Consider the following 26,354-nt stretch of genomic DNA (forward strand, 5'->3'; position numbering starts at 1 on the left):
TAGCATTGTCATAACTTCTAAGGCTATTCATGATACCATGAAGTTAAGTGTGTGTGAGAGCCTGTTTTGGTTTTTCAGTGATCATTTATATGAGCGGTGTGGGGGAGTTTTATAGGTCTTTGATGAAGTGAGGCAAATAAAGCAGATCAATGGACTGACTTCATGTTAAGTAATATAGGAGAAAATGACCTGATTAGACATCATGCTGTGTTATAGCTTAGGAAGTGGGTATCTTACTAAAAATATTAATGTACATTAGTATTAAATTATAAAAAGCACGTATAACAATAATAATCATATTTAAACATTAAAATTTTCTAATTAAAAACGTAAACATAATTGTTTTTTGGGTTTTTTTATAATTGCCAATACTATTTATTTAGGACACCTTGGATGAGAAATGTGGTTTTGTGGTAGTGTTCACACAAGTTTTAATGTAAAAAGTTGTACGAACAGGTCACAACCACATACAAATTGGCTACACGGTGCCCAATTACTAAGACCACGTGAAGTAACCCCTGAAAATCTAATAGGTACTGTAAATGCAGCATTATGTACAATCCCTACTGTGACCTGGAACATACCAGATGATCTACACCAGGGGTGGGGAACTCCAGGCCTCAAGGGCCGGTGTCCTGCACGTTTTTGATGTGTCCTTGACCCAACACAGCTGATTTAAATGGCTAAATGACCTCCTCAACATGTCTTGAAGTTCTCCAGAGGCCTGATAATGAACTGATCATTTAATTCAGGTATGTGGACCCAGGGTGAGATCTAAAACCTGCAGAACACCAGCATTTAGGCCTAGATTGAGCAGTCACTCAAGACCAGACTGACCAACCTGTTCACCACCTGGATTTACTATGGAAAAGCATAGGGCACAATGCCTAACACATGGATCCTGGAATGCCTAGAACTGTACAAGATCAACAAGACCCTACAAGTCTTCATCAGGAATTTGAATGTGGAAAACAACAGATTTAAGATTCAAGCGAATAGCACAATTGCCATCAAGTGTGGGATTTACCAAGGACATGTTTAGTCCTCTTTGCTGTTCTGCATAGACCTGAACACCCTCAGTCATATCATTAACAAAACTGGCTACATATCCCAAGTATGGAAAGGACTGATATAGAAATGGAAGATCTGGATGGATGACTTCAAGAAGAATGCCAGGAGTAAAAGAAATATCAGTTCACTAATCCACACCACTAATAACTACAGCAAGGGCTGTAGTTATTTTGTTTGAAAGTTGTGTTTTGATCGTGTCCTGTGGATTTTTGAAATTTGGCCATCAATTTCTGGAGCAAAGACTACTCAAATTGTTGGAACTTTAGGTACAACCCTGTCTGGATTACGACTTTGATGCAGGATATTGGACTGGACTAATGGAGTTAACCAGGTAATTGCAGGCTAGCCAACACGTTACCAGGCTAACAGCTGACTGAACCTGCTACCAGGGTAACCAGATAAAATGGGGCCGAAGAGGACACCGACAGCTGAGGAAGTCGAGGATATTAAAAAGTCTCTTGACTTCATAATGGAGGAAATTTCCACTATCGGGTTGCAACAGAAAAATATCATTGAAATTGTGGAGGAGGTAAAGCTCCTCCGCATCCAAAATGCCGAAAAAGATAAAAAGATTGCATACCTGGAAAGTAAGGTCCCTGACCTGGAACAATACTCCAGGATAAACAACGTCATCATCACTGGGCTCCATATTAAACCCCGGTCATACGCTCAGGCGGTGACCGCTGACAGCTGCGGTCCAAAAGGATTGACCTGGACTGTAACTCTGTCGAAGCATGCCACCCTCTTCCCAGGAGGAACGGCAACATACCGGCTATTATATTAAGGTTTGTAAATCGAAAGCACAAGATTACGCTGCTGAAACAAGGAAGAAAATTAAAAGAATCTAATGTCTTTATCAATGAACATCTAACCAAACACAACGCTGAAATAGCCAAAAAAGCGCGACACCTTAAGAAGCTGGGAAAAATCCAAAGCACTTGGACAACGAACTGTAAAATATTCATTAAACTAAACGGATCAGCACAGGAAGCCAAAGTTCTGATCATTAAAAACATGGCAGATCTCGAAAAATATCAGTGAGCAACACGATCAGGACGGCAAACAAGGTAACAGACAACCACACACTCACTTATGACACACACTGGAAGCAGTGTTGCCAGCTCCTCAGTAAGGAAAATCGCTATTGGCTGTCCTAAAAGTCGCTAGAAGTCGCTAAATGACGTCATCGTCTAATTTGCACAATTGGTCATGCTAATATAATTGTAACCTACGCTGTCGGAGAGAGAAATAACATCGTGGAAGAGACATAAAGTGAGCAAAAAACGTCCTAAATGCATTTAGAATTTATTTAGAACTACAAATTAAATTTCTTTTAGCAGTTATTGTTTTTTAATGTCACAATTCCAACCATGCACCTTTTTTCGGGCTTCGACTGGCAAAAGTGACCCGAAATAGGCACTCTGGTGGAGTTACTTTGTGTGTGAGAGTGTGTGTTTATAAGTAGTTTTAAACCTTGTGATCCACAAAACAGCATATCAGTAAAAGAAGAACTGACTGCGTTACAGTCAGTGCGGAGCAGCGGCTTCGCTCATGCGCGATTCATTTGCAGTTTGGACGCACAGGTGTGAACATCTCCTGCAGCTGGGGGAGGACTATCCTTCTCCCGTGAGTGCTTTAGCACGGGTGAGGTGCCCACGGCAGCACCGCTGCTTGTTGAGAGTAAGAGCAACACGCCCTTTCACGTCAAAAAGTCGTCATAAATAAGTCTCCAATAACACCAGAAAAAGTCGCCAGATTTGTCGCTAGTCGCTTTTTAGAAAAAAAAGTCGCTAAAGGGGTCTGAAAACTCGCTAAATATAGCGACAAAGTCGCTAAGTTGGCAACACTGACTGGAAGGAAGAACTCAGATATATCTGGAAGAAACAGCTGCATCAGTCAGACAGTTGCAGAATAGGATCAATTGGAACTGAAAACATTTAACTATATGGATCACAATACACAGGACTTGGAATATGAAATAGATCCAGACAACAACTTCTTTTCATCTAACAATACCAATTGCTGCTACTATACAAATAAAGACTACAATCAGAGGATTAAAACTGAGAATAAATGATCAATTATCCACTTTAACTGTAGAAGTCTCTATGCTAATTTTAGTCATATCAAAGAATATCTTAACCAGTTTTCACATCCATTTAGTGTCATTGCCTTATCAGAAACTTGGATCAATATGGAAAAAGGAACAGACTTTGAACTGGAGGGTTATGAATTCACATTTATAACTAGGCGAAACAAAGGAGGAGGAGGAGTGGCCTTGTATGTGGACAAATCCTTGAAATTTAATGTGGTGGAAAAGATGACGATGGTGATTGATAATGTACTAGAATGTAATACAGTTGAAATTTGTAAAGAAAAAAGTAAAAATGTGCTCATTAGCTGTATATACAGAGCTCCAGGTAGTAGTATTGAGACATTTAAAGACTGGATAGAAGAAACATTTATTGAAATAGCTCACAAAAAAGTTTTCATTTGTGGAGACTTCAATATTGATTTGCTAACACAATGCACTGTATGAATCTATTCCCTAAAATTACTAGACCTACCAGGATTACATCACATTGTGCAACTCTCATAGACAACATTTTTGCAAATGACATTGAAAATAAGACTGTAAGTGGACTCCTGATTAACGACACAAGTGACCATCTTCCAATTTTTACAATCTATGATAGAAATTACAAGATCAATAAAATGGACAGTAAAAAAGAGTAAGACGAGTAAGAACAGAAGAAAGAATGAATGCATTTAAAAAAGATTTATTGAAGGAAAACTGGGGTGAAGTATATCAGGAACAGGACGTTAATAGTGCGTATAATGAATTCCTTAGAATATTTACATTACTGTACAATACCAACTGTCCAATAAAGCAATATAGTAGAAACATAAATATATGGACTGTCCATGGATAACAAAAGGTCTGCAAAATGCTCTATACAGAGAGTTCTTAAGAACGAGAACTAAAGATGCTGAAATCAGATACAAAGATATAAAAATAGGTTAACTAATATACTTAGATTTAGTAAAAAGGAATACTATATGAAGCAATTAGATATAAATAGAAATAATAATAAAAGATTATGGAAAATCCTGAACAGTGTTATAAAACGTGGGACTGGACAAAAGAACTATCCCAAGTATTTCATTTGTAATGACCATGAAGAATACAATATGGATGTTGTGGCAAATAGTCTCAATGAATTCTTTGTAACTGCTGGACCAAATTTAGCAAGAACAATCACGGATCCTGGGAAAGCACAGGAAAAACCGGAGACACTGATTGACAGAAATCCATATTCTATGTTTCTCACAGCCGTTGATGAAAATGAAGTTTTTGAAATTGTCAAAATATGTAAAAATCAGAAATCTTTGGATTGTAATGATGATGATGAAATTAAGTGAATGTCTCTATTTAAAAAAAAAAAAGTGATGTGATATTATAGTAAATAGTATATCAGAAATCTGTTCACTATTTTTATTACAAATTATATCAGTAAGGAAGCTGACTAAAATATTAACTGATAATTTATGGCAAAGGGGTGGGATTAAATAAGTGTTTACTTCTTCCTACTCCCTTTCAACATGTAAATTAATCAGAACGTTTTTTTGTATGTATTTTGTAGTATTTGTAGTATTTCTTTTCTCTTATTTTCTTTTCTAAATGTAACTGTATATTGTTCACATGTTGAAATAAATTACCAATCAAATCAATCAATCAATCAAAGGGCATTGCAATGTTATCAGTCAGAACTGAGGGGACTGTACTACCATAAGGAAACATTGCAGACACGGAACATAATTACAAGTACAAAGCAAATGGGAGTCATGAAGAAGCTGCTAGCAAAGCTGCAGAAACCAAATATGAATAGAGGGTAGGGCTGCCACGATTAGTCGACTAGTCACAATTACGTCGACTATCAAAATCGTTGACGGCTAATTTAACAGTTGATGCGTCGTTTGAAGTTTTGTAAGATCCCAAAAGACGCAGGAATAAGTAGTAGGATTTAAGAGTGTAATAACGGACTCAAACAGAAGATGACAGCACTGCATGTACAAGAATGCCAGCTGCCGTTAAACCCCGAAGAAGAAGAAGCTGTGTCCCAGAATTCATAGCGCGGCCCACTGCGGCCCTGCTCAGTTTCCAACAATGGCGGCAGCTATTTAGTTTTAATATTACTCTTATTATTCTTTCTGGGTCACAAAATAAATGTTTAACATATTTCAGGCGAGAATGTAGCTGTGTAAACCTCAAATATCTGCTCAGTTTATCAGGACAGCTTGGGTTCAAAGCACACTAGAGACTCCTGGCAAATCGTTTTCAAACCCACCGCCGTCTTTCACTACTCAGGTTAAACATGATATATAAGTCACTTAGATAACTTAAAAATTTTATTGTTTGTCTTTTTTCAGTATTTTATTTGTTCCTGAGTAAATCGGTTTGGCTGAAATTAAAGTTAGCCCTAAGCAAGCCCTTAACATATGATCAATTATGGCTGGGGTCTATCACACGAGGCAAGACCCCAGGTCTAGGCTCTGTAAAGATGACCCTGAGGCAAGATGCTAGCAATCAGGGCATACATGGAATGCCATAACCAAGTGGCTGCCATAAGTGTTTGGCAGCTGAGCTGAGCCAAAAATAAACTGGAAATCCCAAGATCAGAATGGGATTCACCCCCTAGGTTTTTTAACAATGACCAATCGAAGATCAGGTGGGACATCTAGATACGCTGCTAATGGATATGCTGGTGATGGCTAAACAAGTGGACATAGCAGTGGTGATCAAGTAGAGAGAAGGCCATAGTGAGAGATGTAGCAACATCGGGAAGAAGGAATGCAAGAAGCTGGAGCAATACCAAGGGTTGAGGAAGGAGCTCGAAAAGATATGGAGGTGGAAGGCAACAGTGTTCCTCGTACTAATCTGAGCACTCAGGGCAGTTACCCCCAAACCGAGTGAGTAGCTCCAGCAGATGTTAGGAACAACATCTAAGATATCCCTGCCACAAACCTGACACAGTTTCACCATGAACTCCTTGTGTGTCACAGGCTGCACATGTCACGATACAAGATGAATGAATTTGTTGTTGCAATGTCCAGGACATGCAGCAACATGGTGCTTTACCAATGAGCAGTTTTTCTGTGAGTAGAACAGTACTCAATGAGCTGGCCTGACAGATCAACCCCAACCATATTTTTATTGTATGCCACGATTGGTGGGGGACAGGGGATCTCTCTCATAGCCCATCCCATCCTTCACCTTTCTCTTCCTTCATTGTCTCATTTTGGTTGAGCAGGTAAGGGGGGTCGACCACCCGGTCGTGTACATCAGCCAGAAGCTGACCGATCAAGAAACACAGTACAGCACCCAGGCCTCAGTTGGGTGGTGGGGGTGTTTGGCAGGGTTGTTGACTCTGGCTCTGCTGCAGTGGAGGGGTAGTACAGTGGGCTCAAGGGGCAGTGCCAGGAAGACTGATGGGGCAGGTGAAGGTGATGTGCTGATAAGGTCTCCTTCCTTTTAGTGACGCTGAGGACCGGAGATGAGAGAGAGGAATGGTGAGTGGGGAAGCAGCTGGAAAGTTGACTGACTTGCCAAGACATCGCTGCCAAACCAAGAAACAATGTTATTATATAAATAAAAACCCTGAAAACTGTCACCTGAATGTTCCTTGGGGTCCCAAACATTTCACAAGGACATATACTGCTCAAAACTGGCTCCAGTATTCCTCACAAGTAACACCTTTAAGAATAAGTATCTGATTAGGCAACATGTCTCTGATATTTTTAGGACCAAGTACAATAATCGCAGTTTTGTCTGAATTTAGAAAATTAGACGTCAATAAAGATTTTCTGTCTTTAAGAATGCCTGTAGTTTAAATAATTGATTTTGTTACCGTCATGAAAAAAAAGACCCAATGGATATTAACTACATAGCAATGAAAATGTATGCAATGTTTTCTAATAGTGTCTAGGAAAAGCATGTACTGGTCCCAGCACAAAACTCTATAGCTCTTTGTCTTGATGCATGTTCAATCATCCTGGTAAGTAAATCTCCAAAAGTTGATTCTGTTCATCTAGCTGTAGCGTTTCAATGGGAGAAACATTTCATAACTCATCCAAGTGACTTCTCCAGCCTCAGCTGACTGCAGGTTTCTCCATCCTTATAAACAGTACATTTGCATAATGACTGAAATTAGCACCACTGGGCTGGGAGGTCAGTTCCTTGATCATTAATATGCAAATTCTCATGATCATTGATCTGTTGATCAATTGATCAGTGCTTGTGTATTACAATAGATTCCACAGCAGAAATGTATTCAAGATTTTTCGTAATAATTCTGTCCAGCTTTAAAGAGTAAGTAAGTAAAATAAAAAATCCTAATTTATAATAATACAATATTTTGGGAAGAATAGATTTTAAGAACAGATTATTGTAGGGTCTCGATCGTATAATATAAAGGACCTGCTGGTGGGAATTGGTGCGATTTAAATAAAATTGAATTGAACTGAATTATTATTAGATCATTATTTATTATTTTTGACTGTTACAACACAAAAGCAGCATTTATGAATATAACAACCTACATCTTCGAAAAAGAACTGAACTGAACTCAGCGCATCAGAGCTACTGTGGTGAAGACATGGACAGCTTCAAAGTAACATGGCTGCGGTGCCAGCCTGACCGAAAGATGAATTCCAAAAAGAACCCCCAGCCCTTCACAGCATCAAAACCCCCCACATCAGTATCAAAATGTCAAGTGGACTGCCATTATGCTGCTCTATTTCTAATTTATTTCCAAGTCATTAACTTAAATGCCAGGCTGTAACATGTATGTGCATATATGGGTGTAAGTTACATGGACGCCATACTTTCCAAAACTGACTATCTCCTACCATCCTCCCATCATCTTTATCATCAAATGTCGTAAGAAAAATAAGAAAAACAGTGATTAGTCCAATAACAGTTTCATTCGGTGTGTTCCCATATACACTACTGTCAAGGTTTTGCATACACAATAGAAATACAATCTGTGGTACACTATGTAAGCATCTTAATATGTTTATAAAACATATTTATTTTAAACTATAGTTGTTTAAATAAATCAGTAAATTAATAGATAAATAATATGTGTGGGAACATCCTGGGACATCAAACGCAGCGTTTCTGCCTCCTCAAATTTGACAATTTGTGTTGTGTGCCTATGACCACTGAACTGAAAGTAAATATCACTTCAAAATAACATTTCAAAATAGTCGCCAAGGCGTGAGAGCTGCTTCCAGCCAGATTTTGATCAAATCTAGACTTTGATGATGCTTTCAATCTATTATACAGTGGCAACATTGTGATTTTCTTTGATTTGATTCATTGATATTTAATTCCGTTTCAATTCAGTTCAGTGTTATTTGTTGATATGTATTGCTGCATCAGTGAAAAATGTATAAAATACCTTACTAGATTACAAAAGTTTTGAATTAAGGTGCTGCATGAATTAATAAAGTTTTATGTAAAACCCAAGTTAGACCATTAAAGCCAAGTTGTGCAGGTGTGAAGGACAACTGAGATTAAAAGCCTCCCTTTTGGTCACACTTCTCTCTGGTTTACTAAAATTGAATATCCTTCATTTCTGTCCTCTTACCATCCATTTCTGTCTTTATTGTTTTAATGAACATCTCTTTATTCTTTTCTCTTTCAACATCCAGCCAAGGTGGATTAAGCCAACAAGCCCAGGATGGTTTAATTTTCTCCTTCTATTCTTTTTCTTCTTCTTTAAATCTTTTCCTTTTTCTTTTTGTCTGTATGCAGGAAGCTCCACCCTTAAACCTCAGGCTGGTATAGAGGAATTACCCGTCTTTCACTCCCCAAATTTATCATCCCAGGACAACGTGGGATTACACTGGTCATTCATACTGACATAAAGGCTATTGCATATATCAAATCCAAAACATATAATGTTTCTGGAAATATAAGGCATAATTTTAACTGCCTCAATAAGACTAATCTAATTTCTCTTTATGCCATTCCACTCTCACTAGTCCTCTGTTCAGGTTCAGCCAAGTGAATCAAAAGTTAACTCGCTAGATTTTTGCTGCTTTGCATTAAAAAGAATCAGACAACTTGCGAGTTGATCCAAGTGAAAACAAAAGCCTTCTTTTTTACATAATCCAAGTGGAGAAGGAATGAAACATCTTGACACTCTTTATGCTGGTCCATGGTATTTTCTGTCTTTGAACTTATGTTTGAAGATACAATGCTAAATGTCCGGATGTGATCAAATCTCAAAAATTTTAAAGAAACCTTCCAGAAAAATCATGATCCATGTCTGAATTGGCTCAAACAGTTAACTCAAAGGTAAGGTAAATCTTATCAGTGGTAAAAATCCATCCATTACTTCTCAAGTAATCCTGCTGAAAAACAAATGCGGCACACAGGCAATTCAAACTAATCACACAAGATCCTTGGCATTATAGGTTTAAAAAGCACAACAAAGGAGTATTTTACTGCACTAATTTGCTGTTTGAACCATGAATGGATCTTCAAACCCCAATGAAGACAGATGTGTGGGAATGTGTTTGTGGTTTCACACAGACACACGTGTTCAAAGAGCAAAGCACAGCACAAGGCTATGGAAACTGTAAAGGGAAAGAGAGATCACAAGTATTGATTTTTTTTTACTTTTAGTATAGGTGAGAAGGTAGGCAGGGATTTACAAGGTGGGGAGAGACAGCAAGTGAGAAAATGTTGTTAGAAAACAATGAACACACAGAGATCCAGCAGTAGGGCTTGCTGTGGGGTACAACAGTGACAGCTGAATTATGGATTCCTGAATTGTAGAGGACAGAGTGGAAGAGCGAGAGTCAGCTGGGCTTAGCTTTACCACTGCATTGTCAAACTGACATAGTACACACACTCTAGAATCACAGTACTGTGTGTGTGTGTGTGTGTGTGTGTGTGTGTGTGTGTGTGTGTGTGTGTGTGTGTGTGGACACAGGACCTGAGCAAAACCAAGAGCTGTAGCATGTTTTGCAATTGTAGTGAAATTGTGATGATAATTCATAAAGATTGTTTGATGTTTCTTAATGAATTGCAGAGACGTTCTTGCTCTCTGTCATGCTGAAAATACAATAACCTGTAAGTAAAATGCATTAATAATAGGCTTGTCATAAAAGCTGGGCTTGAAATACCCAAAATGTGTTTCACACCACCAATATTATTAAAGCAGCCTAATCTTCATAGCTGGGAGCAAATTATCCAAAGTTCCAATTCATATTAAAGCACATATTGCCAGAAGTATTAGCTTGTCTACCTTCACACATATATGTCCTTAAACGATACCCCATTCTTAACCCACAGGGTTTATGGTAAATGGTAAATGGCCTGTATTTATATAGCGCTTTTACTAGTCCCTAAGGACCCCAAAGCGCTTTACATATCCAGTCATCCACCCATTCACGCACACATTCACACACTGGTGATGGTAAGCTACAGCCACAGCCGCCCTGGGGCGCACTGACAGAGGCGAGGCTGCCGGACACTGGCGCCACCGGGCCCTCTGACCACCACCAGTAGGCAACGGGTGAAGTTTAATATGATGTCAGCACACCCTTAGCAACTATAACGGCTTCTGGGAAGGTTTTCCACAAGCTTTAGGAGTGTGATTATGGCAAATTATGAACATTCTTCCAAAAGTGCATTTATGTGATCACACACTGATGTTGGATGAGAAGGCCTGACTGTCTCTGCTTTAATTCACCTCAAAGGTGTTTTGTTGGGTAGACGTTGGGACGACATTAGTGACGGCTGAAGAAGTCACTTGGATGAGTGATGAAAACGCTACATCCAGATGAACAGAATCAACCTTATGGGATTTTCTTACCTGGATGACTGAGCATGCATCAAGACTCTTGAGATTGAGAAATGAAACCACCCCATGAAGCTGTACAAGCTGTAATTATAGAAAAAGAGCTTTCCAACATGTTCTACCTAAAAGTTTAAAAATCACCCAAAATTACATTTCTTTGTCTTTGGCCTTGGATTTGGTCACTGATCAAGTCAAGTGGAGTTTTATTGTCAACCCAGCAATATAGACTTGAGTATACAGTGGGATGAAAAATCGTCCACCTGGATCAAAGGTGCAAACTGTAAAAATGAAAGGACAAAATAAAAATGAGAAAAATTCAAATATGTATATAAACTTAGACATCTACATATTTTATTTCAGTAATGCTTGGGTAGATCGTAGGATGAAAAAGCTAAATGTGTTTCTTTGAAGGACAGTCTATAGATTTTTTTCTATCCAAACAAAACCATAAACAAACATATTTCCTAAATCACATCAACTATTTCCTCATCACGATGGACCACAAGCAAGAAAAGTCTCATAACAAGTGTTTAAAACTGTCCTAACAAGGACAAGGTTAGAAGTTGGTGGCTGGGGAAATTGCCTTTGAAGGCATTTAAAGGTAATAGTATTGTAAAAATGTGTTATGGTGCAGACCATGTGTGTTTAAATTTGCTTCAACCAGTTTATTTCCATCTATAGGCTAGTGTTGGATTTTCATCTACTGTTAAATCTGACAGAATTGTATGTGTGTGTTTGTGTGTGTGTGCATGTGTGTGTGCGCACGTGTGCATACACCTGCTTATGTGGCAGTGTGTGTGTACTCCAGCAGCAGGATACCAGTCTAAGTAGCCTGGGGATAAAGTGTGCAAGAGGAGATAAGGATAGCACACAACCGTGATAACAGATATTATGCCTTTACCTTTAAACACACCACTGAACACCATGGAATCTGGCAAAGTACACAATAAAACACAAAATTACGTACACTACTCAAAAAAAAAAATTAAAGAAGCACATCAGATCCCAATGGGGAAAAAAAACAATAAAAATCACGCCACATGCCTGGTGATATGGACAGGGTGATGTGCTAGGAACAAAAAGATGCCAAACTGTTTGATGGAAATGAAAATGATCAGCCTACAGAGTTTTGAATTTAAAGACTAGTCCATTTGCAGAAATTTCATTAGTGCTCAGTAGCTTGTATGGCCCCCAGTTACTTTTATGCCTGACAACACCAGAGCATCTTCCTATTGAGATGACAGATAGTGTCTTTGGGATCTCCTCCCATATCTGGACCAGGGCACCACTGAGGTCCTGAACAGTCTGAAGCGTAATCTGGGGCATCGGATAGACTGAAAAAATTGACTAAAACGTGACGTCCCAGAGGTGCTCTACTGAATTTACATCACGGGGGCCATTGAATGGTCTCAATTCCTCAAGCCTTCTGTAAATTCTTGGATACTTTCATCCCATGAGACCAGAAATTTCTGTGGCTCAGAGGAGCCCAGGACCCACTGCACCAGTGTAGAGTCTGTTTACACAGCCCACCAAACACCTAATGGCAGTCAGGGTGCCGTTGCCTAGCCTGTAGAGATCTGTGCATCCCTTCTTGGATATACCTCCCCAGACCATCAGTGTAGCAACACCAAACACGTCATAAATGATTTTACAGGCCCATCATTAACCTGCACCAGTGGTAGACCTGCCAACTCTGGTATTCTTTGGCAAATGCCAATTTGGTTCCACAGTGCAGGCAATCAGCACAGGACCTAGTAGAGGATGATCCTCATGAAGTGTGTTTCAGTAGGCCTGAACTGACTGGGTGCAATACTCTGATTACACACTGCTCATTTAAAGTATTTACTCATCTGTCTTCACATGCACATGACCTTGAATGACACCCCATTTTTAATCCATAAGGTTTAATATGATGTTATTGCTATAACAGCTTCAGTTCCTCTGTGGCGGCTTCCCACAAGGTTAAGGAGTATATTTATTTTTGACCATTCTTCTAGTACAAAGCATTTAAGAAAGTACATGTGTGAAGTCAAACATTGATGTTGGACAAAAACGCCTGGCTTGCAGACTCTAATTCATCCCGTGGGTGGAGGTCAGAACTGTGCAGGCCAGTCAAGTTCTTCCACACAAAGCTCACTCATCCATGTCTTTATGGACCTGGAGTGCACTAGTGCGCAGTCAAGTTGTAAAAGGAGGGAGTCATCCCCAAACTCTCCCTTTCAAATCCCCACAAAGTTGAGAGCATGAAATTGTCCAATATGTCACAGTATGCTAAAGCATTAAGCACGAAGCTCTCTGTGCATTGTTCTTGAGCTAATCTGAAGGCAAGACTTTGGAGGTCTGTAGCAACTGACACTTCAGAGAGTTGTTGTATAGTTTATATTTTCTTATAATATCAGTAACATTTGATTGTGGAATATTAAGTAGCCAGGAAATTTTACCACTAAGCTTGTTGTTTCCTATGCTAGAATTCACTGAATTTGGATTTTGTTCACTAAACAAGCCGAAGGACCGTGAAATATGATTGTTTTGTTGAAAGCTGAACTCAAGCTGCATCACTTGACTTTACATTCAAACCTTGTTTTTATAGTGTGTTCTTCAACAGAAGCTCAGTAAGTGAGAACAGTTAGACTAATAATGGCTGCTGGACCGAAACCACACAGACAGGACAGCAGATCTGAAAAGTTCAGACTGACTGACTGTACTGTAGTATTTTTGTAAAACTCTTTAAATAACACTACAATTCACAATTCTATCATTCAGTTAAACTTTGATTTCTTCATTTGAATTCTGCCACATTTTGTCAACATTTTTATTAACTGGAGATTAGCCCAGGGATCAATAAAGTATTCTGATTCTGATTCTGATTCTGATTTGTTTCAGGTCTTCCTCTTAAGCATTGCCATATGGCCTGTCAAACAGAGAAACAGGGACTCTGATTTCAATAAAATGGTTTAGTCTCCCCGGCTTCCCACAGAGCTTTATCCGTCTGCTTTATGACTGAACAGTAAAAGGACAGTGTTCAAAGATATTATGAAAAATCTTTTAAAAATTCAAATTCTGGCCAAGAGCATTTTTTAACAAAAATATTAAAAAAGGATGAATAACTAGATCTTATAGTTGTTAATATACAGTCACCAGATACAGATAATTTTGTGTTGTTCAGGTGTGCCTTAATTCTTCGTGGTATAGATTTAATAAGGTGTGTTTGGTCTATACAGACAAAATAACATCTTACATGTGCTACAGATTTGTTGGCTGCACATATGATGTGAATCTGTCATTCCACCACAGTTGCATTATTGGTTGAAATTAGGTGACTGTCGAGACCAGTGAGTATACTGACCTCGTTTTCATGATCAAGAATCGGTTTGAAATTATTTCAGCTCTCTGACACAGCACATTATCCTGCTAAAAGCAGCCATCAGAAGATGGGAACACCGTGGTCATAAAGAGCTGGACATAATCAGCAACACAACTCGGGCAGGGCTGCAGTGTTCATATAATGTTCAGTTCATATTAAAGGACCCAAAGTGTGCCAGGACATCGTTGCATCACTGGCAGCAGCATGAGCTATTGATACATACAGAATTTCATATTTTTAGGCCAAATTCTGTAATCAGTTAAAAATTATAGATGGAATGAATGTCATTGAACTCTTACTACAAATATAAAGATACGAAGTAAAATAAAATTTTCATCAAGGGAGAAATTCTGTAAATATTGATGTTGATTCAGATTGTGCAAGTAGACTGCAACTAAAGTTAGTTAATAATTTATTAGAAACCAAATAACCAATAACCCAAATGTTCCTGAGCCACAGTTAAACCAAAGCAAAAAGGGGACAAACCGACACTATCATGAACCTCCTCACCTCACACAATTTTAAGTACCAGGGCCGACAGCTGCAGATAAATGTATTAAACTTTGTGTTCAGTGAAGATTAAAATCACCAGATTTCTCTGTTGTTTGCTTGACTGTGTGAAATAGACAGAGACATCTCCCCATCGGCTCATTGCTTTGTATGTGACAGCATCTTTTGTAAAGCTTGGCGTCAGACGCTACTGACAATATAAAAGGGTCAGCCAGAGACTAGAGACACTTAGAAAGATTAGGGTCAGAATAATTTCCACAGGCAAGGAGAAAATTGAATGTAAAGACAATAACTACAGTAAAGAAAAGATTAAAGAGCAATGAATAAGACACACACAGAAACACATGAGCTAATCAGTATGTTGCCTTTTGATGGAGAACAGAGTGTGAGAGTTATTTATTTGCAGAGTTGGTAATATAATTACTGCATTTATTATTGAACACATTATTTTCTCAGCTATTAAAAATATCTGCCTTCATTATTCTTTTTAAGTTAGTCAATATACCTTCAAAAGCCAAATAGAAATGTCCAAGTTTATATAAAAAGAGGCCAATATCAAACTTCCTTTTGTACAGCTGAGATGCTATATCATCACAGCCTAATAAATCCATTAGTGACATGTGCATGCAGGTTTGCCAATTTTCATTTAACTATTAATGATGTTAATTACGTTTAGATATCTCCTTGCTCAAATTATTACAAATTAAGGGCTTCATATAACATGTCTCTGATTTCAGGGATTGATAAAGCGTAGCGTGGAATGATGAAGAGTTGAAGGACTATAATGGACATGAGAGAACAATTTATTGTATGGCCAGAAATTAGAAATGTGTTAGGAATTAGCAGTGTTGGGGAGTAACGGAATACATGGACCGGTGTTATGTATTTAAAATACAAAATATGAGTAACTGTATTCTGTTACAATTACCGTTTAAAAAGGTGGTATTCAGAATACAGTTACTTTGTTGAAATAAATGGATTACACAGCAGTCTTTTCCTGTTTCATATGTTAGGCTGTCCCCTCTCTGTTTTAGGTAATTCCACGCTGGTGGAAACCCAAACAAAACACACATTGAGAGGCTCTAATGCCTGTGTCTCAATCTCGTGGCCCGCAGAATGATGTGAATAAATATTTTTTTAAATTATTATTCAAAAAATTACTTAATATGAAGGCAATAGGCAGAGTGTTACAGGTATATCCCTAAAGAATGTAGCCTCATGGCGGTGTAGCCCAGTCCAGCCCGACTCAAAAAGTGCAGCCTTACCTAATGTTACTGTTACTCATTTTATATTAAGATTTAAAAATCTAGTCGGTATTGTTATGGCGAGTAACCTTCAGTAATAGTAATAAATCACACAGCAATAGTGCATTCATGTGGTTGTAAAAAGCAAGATAATATATTAAGTAATCCAAAGTATTCAGAATCAGTTACTCTCATTGAGTAACATAATGGAATACGTTACAAAATACATTTTGGGGCATGTATTCTGTAATCTGTAGTGGAGTACATTTTAAAAGTAACCTTCCCAACACTGGGAATTAATTAGTAGGAAGTGACATCAAAGAAATGAAATTTCTTCTCTATCCTAATAAATAATTGTTCATAACACAAGCACTTTCTATGCAAATCCCAGTGGGATCTTGGCTGGCATTCCTGGGATTTGTGGGAACCAAATGCCCAGTTTGCTCTGATTACCATGGGGACCCCTGTTGACTTCACCCTCCACATCTTCTTGAGCTCCTGTCTCAGCCCTTGCTATTCCTCAGGCTTCTCATGTTCCTTCTTCCTGATGTCGCTATCACTTGGTAAATGGACTGTTTCTTATATAGCACTTTGCTATATAACATGCCAAATTCACCCATTCACACCCATTTACACAAAATCTTTCTTCTATGCTTTGAGTGACTCCTTAGTCCCATAGCAAGGTTTGGTGACGATCTGGCTGAGGGAGTTTAGAGCTATGCAGAACAGCAGCGATAAATCCTGCACTTGATGGTGACTTGTGCTGTTGGATTGAAATTCTGTGGAGAACAGTTGGTTGTATTTTCCTGCCTTCTATCTCTCTGGTGTACCTCTTCAAGTGGCTGGCCAAGGTTGTAAGTCTGGGCTTGGCAGTTTCCAAGGCCTGTTGGCTAACCTCCCTCCGTGCTTGATCTTGGCCTCTCCTTCTCCATGGAGGGTACTGCTCCTCGCTATGTGTATCACATGATCACTTAAGGCTTGTTTGTTTCCTCAGCAGTGTTTGTTTGACATGTCAGCTTTCTCACAATATAACCTGACTAACTTGTGTGTAAATTCTTGTTCCACTAAATATATTGTCCACATCCACAAACATATTTATGCATTGTTGTACTTGTCTTCAAAAAAGTGAATTGTTATGCAGTGGGAAAGTTATTCCTCAAGTCACCTTTTTGAAGCCAGACATGAGAAGAAACATGTAATATTCCTGAAAGAAATACAGCAAATGATTGGTGTGTGTGTGTGTGTGTGTGTGTGTGTGTGTGTGTGTGTGTGTGTGTGTGTGTGTGTGTGTGTGTGTGTGTGTGTGTGTGTGTGTATGTGTGCTATTTGTAATGTAATTAATACAAGTAGACTTTTGATGATGTGTCATGATGTGTATATTAGACACTGCAAAACTGTGAAAGATGATGATGAAGAGGAAGATAAAAGAGGATAAAAGACATAAAATAAAGAAATGAGGCAAGAGGGACGGTCTAAGAGATAAATGCTGGGAAAAAGGCAGAGTGACAAAGAGAGAGATGAAAGCAGAGACGGAGAGCAGATGATGAGGCCCTTTCGATGAAGATGTCATACCCGAACAGATGCCAGCTGTTCACTGGGTATATCTGTACATGTGTGAGTGTGTGTGAGAGAGAGCGAGCGAGAGAGGGTACATGCAATCATCTTCATGCTGTTATGAGCTCATTACAAAAACAGATCTGAAAAGATTGAAGATGATGATAGAGATGATGGTAATGATGATGATGATGATGATCATAACATGATGATCATAACAACAACGTCTGTGTATCTCTGCCTGATTCCATCTGATGCAGTGATTATTTTAAAGTTAAGTTGTAGTGTATTAATAAAATTATACTATTGATAAAGACTAGTAAAGAAGGCTGGAAGCCAAAATCAGGGTAGTCCAGAGGGACGTTTAGTCAGTTAACTGAAATGTGGAAGGGCATTATGAGAGACGGGTCCTTGATGATTATAAATATCAGATATTCATAACTGATGCTTCTAAAAACAGACAAACATAGGCTTACAGGTCTGGCCACCAGGTTGACGAGATATTCCAGAGAAGCTGAGGCTATTAGAATCATCAAGGGTGTACTCTCACCTATGAGGAAATAATAATACAAGGGCAGACCTAGCAATACTAGAAGATCTGGGAGAAAGAGGCATCACACAACACCAATGCCAAGCATCTGGTGGACCTAAAAGCAGATCACAACAACTTCCCAGAACAACAGTCAACAACTTGAAACTTCAAAGTACCAGATGAATACATGCCTCCCCACAGGTAGAGGCCAATTACCTGGTAGAAAGACAGGTAATCAGATTGTTGGTGAAAAGAAGGGGACATTACACAGCATGGAAGCTTCTCTTAGACATTGAGTAGGTACACTAATCAATAGATGAGCACTACTCAGAAAGACAATGGAAATAACACCAATGGCTACAGGCACCAGCACCTTGTTGACAGAACAGCACACCAGAACTCTAACACGAGGCAGACCAACCTGACCATCACCTGAACTGATTACAAGAAAGCCTCCAACTCAATGCCCATACATCGACACCGACGTGCTTGGGACAAGACTGATAGAGCACATGTACTATCCACAGGAAATCAGTGGGACTGTGGAAAACAATACTAGAGGCCAACTTGAAGCTAATTGCACAAGTTCCCATTGAGTGTTGACTATTACCAAGGGGAAGCAATGTCCCAGCTGCTATCCATCTCACCTGGGTCTACAGTGAGGACATTCAGATCTCATTTGGATAGAATAAGTGTGCCCAGACTGAAGGGTTGGAGTTGCCAGAAGGCAGAATAGCAGTTATACAGATCAGCTGCAAGTACCTGGGTATCCACAGGTCATAAGGATTCAAGAAGGCTAGCCACAGCCAAATACCTCCACTGGTAAGACAGGTATTGACAAGCCAGCTGAATGGTTGGAAAGATCCAAGCCATCAATACATACACTCTAAAAGGCATCATATAGCAAGCTGGAATAGTAAGCTGGGCAAAGGAGGAGATACTGATGCAGCCACTAACATTTGCCACGTGCAGCTGGACGACACCCAGCAGCAAGTATGTTTCTTCTTTTTTTTTTTTTTGTTAAACCAATGAACTATGGTTCATTTAAAAAGGGACATTTCTACAGGTTTTATGGAGTAATCAATTCAAATTTGAAATTTCTCTTCAAATTATCATTATTATATACGAAGAAGGTCAGGAGAGAGGTACAACACTGAGTTCTACAGCTATCTGTAAAAGACACTGTAAGCTGTCATTGTTTAAGGATCAATTTCAGGCAGTGGAGCTAGGGATTTTGTCAAAGTTCATGAAATTAAAAAGAAGTAGCATCAGATGCTCTTTCCTTCTAGAACAGGGGTGGGCAAACTTTTTGATTCGTGGGCCACATTGAGTTCTAACATTTGACAAAGGGGCCGGAACAGGAGTAGATAGATGGCATGCTTTGAAAACATCACCTCATTGGGGGAAAAATACACATCTTGGGATATGGAGAAAACATGTGCTTTAATTTCCAATGAAAATGAAGAAAAGCATTACAATAAAATCTCTGACTTCGAAATGAGCCTTTAAACACTGAAAATCAAATAAATGAATATTTTATTTTAAAGCACTGAAAGTTCTGTTATCCTTCAGGATATCACATCACTCTCCTCCTAACTCTTTTTTTCCCCCCAAAAACGGTAGGAGATGCAGATGTACTTGTATTTGTATTTCCCCGGTGCCAAAAGTCAACAACGACCAGTGCAAGGACGAAACAGTTGCAGCAAGTCAGTCTGTGAAGCGTTATAGTTGATCTGCGCGCACTGTTCATTTTAACAACGTGCGTATCACGGAGAGACACACATTTTAATGGGAGCAGTGTTGTTGGTCTCCTTTTTTAGCCAGCGCATCAAAGTCTGGAGTTAGTTTTGTTGTGGCGATTCTCAGGATTGATCTGAGGTGTAGGTCTGTTAACTTGGATCTGTGGCTGGCTTTGTTGATGTTCATGACGCTGAATGTCTGTTCACACACGAAGGTAGAGCCGAACAAAGCCAACATCATCTGCGCTCTTCGCCTTAGATTTGGAAACGCGGCATCATTGAGTGAAGCATAGAAGTCATTTAGTTTCAGAGAGCTGAACTTCTCTTTTAAGGCAGGGTCAGACTGAAGGTCGATGAGTTCGAGCTGAAGCTCCTCTGGAGCTGTTTCGGGGTCTTGTGACAGAGGAAAGGCCACCAATTGAAGTGACTTGTCAATTTTATCGAAATCCAAAAACCGACGGCAGAATTCTCCGTGCAGTGCATCCAGTGACTCACTGTATTTCTTTACTTTTGCTCCGGCCTCTTTCAGCGTGGCTAGTGTAGGAAAATGAGTGAATGACTTGTTCAAAATCTGCCTGGAGAATAAAGCCAGCTTGGATTTGAAGGCTTTCACGTTTGTGTGCATGTCATGCACAAACTGCTCCTTCCCCTGCAGTTTCACATTGAGCTCATTCAAGTGTGAAAATACGTCTGTAGCAAACGCGAAGTCACACATCCAGCTCTTGTTGCTCAGCTCAGGAAATTCATCAGTCTTCCCCTGCCGCTCCAAAAACACGCCAATCTCCTCTTTGAGCTCCCACACTCGTTGAAACACTTTGCCCAAACTCAACCAGCGGACACGGGAGTGATAAAGCAGGTCCTGGTGATCCGCATCAGTTTCCTCCAGGAACGCAATGAACTGACGGTGCTGAAGTCCCCGTGCGCGTATGAAGTTGACAAGTTTCACCACAGGATTCACAACATGATTCAGCTGTAACACCGATTTACATAGAGATTCCTGGTGGATGATGCAGTGGAGGAAAATCACATCCTGGTCAGAGTTTTCATCTTTCACTTTATTCTGGATTCTCCTCAGCAGGCCAACGTTTTTTCCCGTTAAATTTGGAGATCCATCTGTGGTGACGTTAACAAGCTTACTCCAGGGAAGCTTCATGTTTTCGATGGCAGCAGACACTCGTTCAAACAAGTCCTCTCCCCGTGTTTGTCCTTTCAGAGACTCCATTGTCAAAAACTCCTCCGTTATTTCAAAGGTTTCGTTGATTCCTCGGATAAAAATGAGGAGCTGAGTAGTGTCTTTGACATCGTTGCTTTCATCCAGTGCTAAAGAATAAAAAGTGAATGACTTCGCCTTTTTGTTTAATATGCTGGTGATATCTTCATCTATTAGTTCTACACGGCGAGTCACTGTCCGCCGTGATAAACTGATTTTCTCAAATTTGTCTTTGGTCTCCGGGCACAAAATACCTGCTGTCTCTACCATACATTCTTTTAAAAACTCGCCCTCTGACAGTGGTTTGCTGGCCTTTGCTATTTTGAATGAAAGCATAAACACTGTCCATTGCACTGTCCACTTCCTGCTGTGACAAAACAAATTTCCCACGTGTGGGACTAATAAAGGTTATCTTATCTTATCTTATCTTATCTTATCTTATAAAACTGGCCTTGGTACTTGACTCTTGAATGGCAGTTTGACGGTGAAAAAAACTTTGCTGAGCCTTCAAATTAGCTGCCAACTTCTCAGCAGCAGATTCCCGTTCTTTTGTTGAGAGCTTGCTAGCATAATTTGCGTGCTTTGTGGCAAAGTGACGGCTAATATTATACTCTTTAAAAACCGCCACAGTTTCTTGGCATATCAGGCAAACAGCAGATGATCGGTGTTCAGTGAAAAAATATTTAGTTGTCCACTCCTTTTTGAACACTCGACATTCTCTGTCCACTTTCCTTTTCTTGGGACCGCTCATCTTCATAGAGGGGCGGTAGGTCACAGGGTAAAGTGCAAACGTGGAGTAATAGGCCTACGCCGCTTCACCTCAACAAAGCCAATATATCTAGAGTGCGCCATCTAGTGAGGAAACATCAGAATTGCAGGGGAAATAAAACATTAACAAGGTTAATTTATTAAATTTTTTTCAAGTTTGGCGGGCCGGATCAAAACGTTCAACGGGCCGCACGTGGCCCCCGGGCCGTAGTTCGCCCATGCCTGTTCTAGAAAGACTCTGATTGCTAGCAGCTTCATTTTTCAGCATGACTATGATTCCAAATACAATTCCAACACAGCAAAAGCATACGCACATAGAAAAACACACAATGAAGCGGTATCAGTCATGGACTGGCTGCCCCAGAGTACAGACCAAAACATTACTAAAGCAGTGTGGGATCATTTTGACAGAGAATGTAGCAAAAGGCAGAAATATTCATAGTGACTCTGAATGTCCTTCAGGAAGCCTGGAGATCTATTGCTATAAGAAGACTGACATTCTGATTTCTTTTATTGAGCGTATAAGTAACTAAAGTAGCAAATACAGTCTTTCTATCAAGTCAAAATCACTTCTCCATATTTTTAAGCTATACTTTAATTCTGTTGTTAATTCAACACGACGTCAGGAAATTTGCTGAGGTCTTAACATCAGTTTTATTAATACACTCTGGGTTTCACAATTGCATAAAAAATGCATTTTAACAGTAATATATAAATCAGGAAAATATTCTGTGATTAATTTTTATTAAAGAACAAAACACAACAATAGTATTTACTGCGAAACTGTGAGAAAGGTGTTCCAAGACTAGCCAAGATGCAAACTGGTACAGCATGCACTGAAAGGCACATCCAAGTGGCCGGTATAGTGTACATTTGTGCTCACATGGACTCTAAGGCTACATTCACACTGCAGGTCTTGATGCTCAATTCCGATTTTTTGATCAAATCCGATTTTTTTGTCTGCTCGTTCACACAACAAATAAAATGCGACAGCAAACGCTCTCTAGTGTGAACCCTCAAAGCGGCCCGCATGTGCAAAAGAAGACGTCATACACAATGTGCTCTGTTTAGACCCAGAGCAACAGTATTGTTTGACTGATGGCCTTAATATAAAGACTTCGGACTTTACGTTTCCCAATTTTTGCTTTAAGTTATTTTGTTATTTACATAATAATGTAAACAACCTAATAATGATCCTTATTGCTGTTTTAGAGGAGCGGTGCTTCAAAGGATAGCTGCAGATTTCTGTCAGAATCTGCAGGTTATACAGTACAAATAAAATGTTCACGTTGTCTTCCCAACAGTTTCACTAACATCTACACTGGATGGCCAGGAAGCGTTCACGATGTCTTCTCCGGCGCTGATAATTGGTGTCTGTCTTGTGTCAGTGACATAAAAGACGGATTTAATGCAACATGACCGTTCAAACAGCAGTCGCTTTCTAAAACATCGGATATGTATCGGATTCAGGACCACACACGAAAGGGACCCAGATCGGATTTGAAAATATCGGATTTGTGCCGTTCACACCATGATCGGATATGGGTCGCATAGGGTCAGAAAAATCGGATTTGATGCGCTTTTGCTTGCAGTGTGAACGTAGCCTAAGTCTCTAAGTCCCAGTGGAAGACATGACCAAAGGTGGTTGAAAAGAACAAAGCTAACATCTTGTGGGACTACGAGTTCCACACAGAGAAGCATCTGCTGGCCAACCAACCAGACAGAGTCATGGTTGACAAGGAGCAGAAGACTCCAGTTATGCTAGATGTAGCCATCCCAGTAGACAGACTCATCAAGAAGAAGGAGCACTGGAAAAGAAGGAGCACACAAACAAGGTGACTGGAAGGAAAAGTCCAAAGTGGTCCCAGTGATAATGGATGCAGCGGGAGCTGTAACCCAACCTGGAAGTGGAAGAGTGGTTCCGGTGGATTGCATAACATCAGAGGTCTCTGTTCAGAAAAACAGAAAAGACTAATCTAGGGTCACGAAGGGCTGGAGCCTCCTCCCAGTTACCATAGGGTGAAGGGTCATGTGATGCCAGGAGAGAGACAATAAGTTAGTTGCTGTAGTCATTTTTCAGAGTTATTATAACTGGTCTGAGATAAACTCAACTTGGTACCACCCTGAAGCCAACAGCTGGGTTATTGATCCATGAAAAGCTGTCAGTCAGTACAAACAAACACCACAGGCTCGCAGACTGCGGGGTGAGATTAAACAGGAACCTAACAAGTGACTTTATGTAGCTGACAAGTCTAGCTCTGTCCATACTTGGGATTTAGACAAAGGGGAAGATGGGAAGGAGAGACACAAGATATGGGAGATAATGACAGCCTCTCAAGCTTACACATCTCCCAGGACAGAGAAGGACAACCAGACAGATAAGCAGAGGGACAAGTATAAAAACCTCACCAACATGACAAGACAAGCTCGTATTCTCTCTCAAGATTTAGATTCAAACTGCGATACTAAGAGTAAAGCTGTGTGGCCCTTAAAGAAAGCCTCAGGGTAGATTTTGTTGGTTCATTACAATTTTTTATCAAATGTTTTTAGATCATAAAATGAAAACTAAAACTAAAATATAAATGTGTTTTTTAACATTACATGTTTTATCAAATGATGGGTCTACTTCATATTTTTGATCACTTTATTGTTTTAGACAACTACTGTACTTTTCTGAAGTTGACTTTTATGGCTGTGACATGAAAAATGAATCAGAGCTCACATGACAAAGAAACAAATATCTGCTGTCGGTTAGCATCTGTTTAAGTTTCTACATAGAGAAGTTACAGTTGCTGTGATCCAGCACTGGAAAACTAAGCAAGGACAAAGTGTGTTGTTAAATACTGAGGGATTTAACTCTTTTTACTGTTTCCTGTTTTTGTTTTCATAGTGATTGTGATAGAAAAATCTTTCTCTAAGAGATTTACAGCATGAGATAACAGACTCATTTATTTTGTTCATTGAACAGTGCAAATATTTAAGGAAAATACTTACCTTGAAAGCATGTATTTATGCATTTTATTTGTGATGTAAATTATATACAGCACTCCCATATTTTGTAGTGTTAAATCAGCTGTTATTTATCTTAGGTAAAACCAAAAATACAAAATACAAGGCCTGGATGATATGTTATCAATTAAGCTACAAACACTAGATAAAGACACTTAAAACACTGTTCACTTAAATAGCAGTTATATATTCCCACGATGATTCGTAGTTATCCCTAACCTCGCTCCACGATTATATATATGCTATATAAGGAAGGCAGTGGGTCTAGATGGCCTCAGCTTCAGGATTCTCAATTATTGCAGCGACCAACAAACCTTAGACCTCAGCAGCTACAGTCTGACTTCACACATCATGGGGAAGCTGGAAAGGCTGGTCCTTTATGGAATTATTTTTATGTCATAAGTTGCATGTGAGAAAAAAACATAATCTGAGCAAATTATTTTATTGCAGGTACCTATTGCCACGTCCACAATTAAAATACTGACTGATAAATTCAGCATAGTGCATGCATAGAACTCAGCAGCTGTCGCACACACAAACACACATAAAACAATAACTTCTCAAATTTGGTCCTCCACACTGTAAACACATACGGTTTAAAACTGCGCTTGCTGCAACAGTGTAACTTGGGCTAACGCAGTACCCTAAACTGTCCATCAAAATGACCAGCCCCTCTTCCTTTGGGCTCCGGCGCCAAACGGTGAAAAGTCAGCTGATTTGCACGACCAGGATTCCTCTGCAAGCACAAAGAGCTCCCCGCACGAGCGTGAAACTGCAGCAGCGCTTTCACAGCAGACACTCTCACGTGTGCGATGGTTCCTTTGTGTATGTGGCTGCTGAGTTCTACGAGTGCAAGTACTTGAATTTCTGTGTGAGGAATTTAATTGCGCCCGTGAAATAAAATGATTAGGAGATGGACATTAGCAGGAACAAACACTTGCACAAGTGAACATTCAGTAAATGGACATTGAGACGGTGGACTTGTGCAAGTACCTGGGTGTTAATCTGCTGAATAAACTGGTCTGGACTGACAACACAAATATTATTTACAAGAATGGACACAGCAGGATGTGTGCTGGGGAGGGGTAGGCCTTTTAAAGTGCAGGGGAAGCACTTGAAGACCTTTTATTACTCTGTGGTGGCATCAACCATCTTTTATATTGTTGAGGTGCAGGACATCCACTGGGGACAGAAAAAAACTGAACAGATTCATCAAGACAAGCAGCTTTTTCTGGGATAGCCCTTTGACCCAGTAGAGGCAGCAGTGATTGGAGAATGGTGGCTAAGCTTTCGCCCCTTTTAGATAACACCTCCCTGCACAGCACCGAGCAGCTCCTTCAGTTACAGTCTGTTATACTCACTATGAGAAGACTACAGAAGACTCTACAGTTACCAACAGCAGTGTATACACTGCATGTGCATACACATGTGCACACAGTCCAGTCTGATATATCTCAGTATAGACACTACGCAATATT

General features: G+C 39.6%; 1 protein-coding gene and 1 long non-coding RNA gene across 2 annotated transcripts in view; both read right to left on the reverse strand.

Annotated features, from left to right (window-relative positions):
* The window catches only part of LOC143419122 (uncharacterized), a 305,825-nt gene that overhangs the window by 74,470 nt on the left and 205,001 nt on the right, over nt 1–26,354 (reverse strand). The window lies entirely within an intron of this gene.
* Nucleotides 19,812–21,161, reverse strand: LOC143419121 (general transcription factor II-I repeat domain-containing protein 2A-like). Its single transcript, XM_076885445.1, has one exon. The coding sequence runs from the start codon at nt 21,109–21,111 to the stop codon at nt 19,936–19,938; it is 1,176 nt and encodes a 391-aa protein (XP_076741560.1). The 5' UTR covers nt 21,112–21,161; the 3' UTR covers nt 19,812–19,935.

This window comes from Maylandia zebra, linkage group LG6 (genome assembly GCF_041146795.1).
Source record: "Maylandia zebra isolate NMK-2024a linkage group LG6, Mzebra_GT3a, whole genome shotgun sequence".
Lineage (NCBI taxonomy): Eukaryota > Metazoa > Chordata > Actinopteri > Cichliformes > Cichlidae > Maylandia > Maylandia zebra.